At 39.6% G+C, this 4128-nt stretch overlaps 2 protein-coding genes across 2 annotated transcripts in view; one reads left to right on the plus strand and one right to left on the minus strand.

Annotated features, from left to right (window-relative positions):
• LOC101847397 (phosphoserine aminotransferase) overlaps positions 1 to 3205 on the minus strand; it is a 24343-nt gene extending 21138 nt beyond the window's left edge. Inside the window, exon 1 of the mRNA XM_005112771.2 lies at positions 2849 to 3205. Within this exon, the coding sequence (XP_005112828.1) occupies positions 2849 to 3031 (183 nt within the window). The 5' untranslated portion in view covers positions 3032 to 3205. The remainder of the gene's footprint in view (positions 1 to 2848) is intronic.
• The window catches only part of LOC101847630, a gene marked incomplete in the record, with an annotated part of 42602 nt that overhangs the window by 12809 nt on the left and 25665 nt on the right, over positions 1 to 4128 (plus strand).

Consider the following 4128-nt stretch of genomic DNA (forward strand, 5'->3'; position numbering starts at 1 on the left):
GAGAGAGAGAGAGAGAGAGAGAGAGAGAGAGAGAGAGAGACAGACAGAAATGAGACCATCCCAATGCCACTGAGGGGGTATGTGTGTGTGAGTGGGTGGGTGGGGTTGACAGTCCAAGTATTTAGAACTTTGAATGTTATAGATCTATTATAAAACATTTCCTGACACTCCTCAAATGTTGGTCTTCTGGTTTATTATCATGCTAAAATCTATTTCATTTTTGCAAACTAAAGTTGGTTGATCTTATTTAAAAGTTTGATCATTCTCTTTTAATCTTTAACTAATTCTACTCAGATAAATCCATTTTTAATGAGTCATTCAACTTGTGTCATATTATAATGATCCATTGTCATGATGAGAAACCCATTTTCTCTTGCCTATTTATTTTTTAAATACTTTTTTTAGTGGGGGGGGGGGGGGGGGTGATATTTTAGTTTAATCTTTTATTCATATGATATGATATTTTGATTACTTTAAAAATACTAAATGTGTCTAGGCGTGGTGAAAGGTCTTTTGTTCCCTGTTGCAATCTGTGGAGATCTCCCAGAAGATGGGGAGGAGGTTCGGGGGTATTTTATATTGGTGCTTCTCAATGGTAACTTTAAGTATGACAGATAAACACACTGTCTGTGGTCTCCTCGTTAGGTGATTGGCTGTCATCATGCTGAAAACAGGAGTTCAAAACTTTTGTAGAATAACAGTCTTTCTGCTGCTGGGGTAATGTATGCATAACAGGTAGTATCGAAGCCTACCTCCTAAATAATCTAAATTGTATTGATTGGGGTGTAAAAGCAAACATTAAAAAACATTTTTAAGGATGACGGAAGTTCACAGAGAAGTGTGATTTTATATAATAATGTGTTAGTGCAAAAGTGTGTCTTTTTTTTTTGTAAGTGTTTTACCGCGTTCGCAACTGCATAAGTTAATACCTGCGCGGGACACACCAAACATTTTCAGTTGGTAGGAAATTTTGAATTTTGCCCAGGTGGCGGCCGAAGCCTACTGTTATATAATCGATTTCAGACCACCAAGGGATCTTTAATGTGTATTATAACTTGCACACGGGACCTCTGAGATATAAGGGGTGTGGCTGAAAGACAGGAGTTAGGAGCTATGGAGTAGAAATAGAAAGGCTGCAGAAAGAGTCAGGAGCCCAGAGGGGGTCAAGGAGGTGAAGGGGAGGGGGCAGAGAGTGGAGACGAAAGCAGAAAACAGATCATTGCTAGAGAGCAGGAAAGAAGGTGAAAGGAGACAATTTTAGAGACAAAACTTTTTCGGTTGCTACCTGGACATGAACCCGCGACCTTTGAACGAGAGGCGAACACCTTAACCTGTAAGGCCACGAGAGCTCCCAGCGTATTCAGGTGAGTGAGCACACATATTTAAGTCTATAACGACTTGCGAAAAGCTTGATTTACAAAATACGCAGACTCCAAACTAACATATATATACACAAATTAGATAAAAATAATACTGTCAACATTTTTCAACAAACTAAAGAAGAAAGAATGGCATCATATAGAAAGACTAATTAATAAAAGTGTACAAGGACAGTTGAAACACGGATAGAAATGGGTGAAACAGAGAATGGGTGGTTAGCGGGTGCTTTGCGATGTTTGCTTGCTTAACTCCTTAATAACTATTATTATTAATTTGCAGCAAAAATGAAGGCCATATATTCGTGTTCAGCATGCAAAATACTAGATTCTACTACTACTAGATCTAGATCTAGATGTAGAACAGAAGTATATAAAACGTGAACATGAGACGGGTGCATAAGTAAAAAAAAAACCTTTTCCTTTTCACTGTATGTTACTCTTTGTGGTAAGATTGAAGAATACTGGACCAGCGGACTGACTTTGCCTGTCTCAACCTTAGGAATGCATAATTTTCCTGTTTTTAATATCTCTCAATGGAGAATCTCGGACCGGTAGATCTATTCATTCAAATTTTGTCAGGGGGAGACCCCCCTGAACCCCCCCTTCCTCCTCCACCCGCCCCACCTACCCCACATTCTTGCGCAATAATGTACAAGTAGTCCGGAATTCTTTAATCTTCCCCTCTTTGTCTTTAGAAACACCTAATCTACGGCACGTATATTGGTAGTATATTTAAAGATTAATATAAAAAATAATGCACTGACTAGCCTATATCATCTAACTAGTTAAACTAGGCCTACTGTTAGAGATCTGTGATATAGATCTAGATTTAGATCTATATGCTGCCAAAGCATATATAATTTTATTATATCCAACACCACATAGAATCTAGATCTAGATCTAGATCTACAAAGTGCAGAAAACTAGGAAGGTTGGTGATGTGTATGTAGATCTATATATTATATAACAACCCCGAAGTTTCACAAGGAGAAGATCGACTGAACTTCACAATTAGAAAAAAAGTGGTTCGTTAACATTGGTTGATTAGATTGGTATTGATAGCGATAGGAGGCATTTCTAACCGACAGAACTTGCAAAACTTTCTTCTTGAATTTAATTGCATCAGCTTATCTCAAAAGACATAAAAAGCGCTCGCCAAAATGTGTTGTACAAAGGCACCGCTACTTAGACTCTATCAACAATGATAGAATCTGTAAGCTTTCGGATCTCTACTATTGAAGCAGGGTAAAAGTAAATTTATTTAAAACATAAAATGTTGAAACAGTGAAACAGTCACAGCACAGCCACAGCGAACGAAAATAAAAAACAACCAATAAAATTAAAATAATGTAAATTGAGGATGATTGACAATCGCGAGCCGAACATTGATAGCCTAGTGTAGAACCTTACTAAGCCTTATTAGTGACTCTGAGACAGGAGAGGAGTGATGGTAGCTAGATTCTACTCACGGCTTCTGGGAGCTTGGCAGGACCGGCGGAGAAATTGATGATCCGTCTGCCGTTTTGTTCTTGATTTCTTTGATCAGCCATGGTTCTGTGTGTGTATGAGCTCGTCTTGATGCTCCTACGGGTATTTCTGACTAGCGAGAGGCCGAACAGGCGGCTTGCATCACAATTTATACTCAGCCTCATACTTTGTTTACATCGACCGATTGGTCAGGCAATGTCACCTAGTCTCATTTCATTGGCTCTTCCTCTAACAGGGCAGTTCGCGCAGGCGCACTGAGTCGCACGTGAACTGAGCATGCAGTGATTCGTCTCAGCAGACTTGCTATGTGGGTCACAAGGAAGGGCGAGGTAAAAGCTCTCAAGTTTGGAAAAATAGGAGGAAAATAACGAGTTAACTTCGGAATTCTATAAAACAAAATAGAATGAGGGTATTTCATCAGATTGGCTGATGCAATACAGTATACTAATAAGTAACAAGACAAAACACGGAAGCCTTTCAAGTTGGGCGAATGAAAAGCTGTCGATTTTCAACCCCGCCTCCCGACATCTAAATATGGAAGGTGTAGTAAAAGCCGGCAATGAGGCCAGTTGTAGCCTGTTACAAATATGGTTAAAATCTACAAATATGGAAGACGGCCCTGACAGCTATGAATGGAGTGATTGGATAGCGGGAGTCGATAGAGATAAGCGAACAAAACAAATCTCAACGACTGGAAACGCGGTGTAGTCGAAGGTTAGAAGTTATCTAGATTTAGATAATAACTTCACAACTACATAACGGGGGAAATATTGGATCAAAGTCAAAGCGTTGGCAATTTCCTCTCACCGCACAACGAATGCACCGCGGATGGTAGGACATTTTGTTGCTTCCACTCGGCGGCTCTCGACATAGATCTAGATAGCACTAGCCTTGCACAGTTGATGTCACTCACCGATTTACGGTAGCGTTTCGGATCACGGAAGTTAGCCGAATCAATGTTGCAGTAATTCGTGATTATCTTGTGGTGTTTATTTGACGCAAGCTTGCAGCAAAACGATTTCTTATCCTTCTATTTTCTCTCTTATCCACCCCTTTTTTCTGCATGTTTTTAATCATCTGTTTAGGGCATTCTATTTTTTGAAACCGTATTTAATTTTTAATTACCTCATACTTCTTTTGCGGCAGGAAAGAAAGGAGGAGAGGGTGTTTACGAAAGCAACGTAATTTCAGGGTCAGGTTTATTTTGCACACAGTGACAGAGTAAATCGCAGCGGATGTTTTCTGATGAAATAGGCCTACC

This window comes from Aplysia californica, unplaced genomic scaffold (assembly GCF_000002075.1).
Source record: "Aplysia californica isolate F4 #8 unplaced genomic scaffold, AplCal3.0 scaffold01401, whole genome shotgun sequence".
In the NCBI taxonomy this organism is placed as follows: Eukaryota; Metazoa; Mollusca; class Gastropoda; order Aplysiida; family Aplysiidae; genus Aplysia; species Aplysia californica.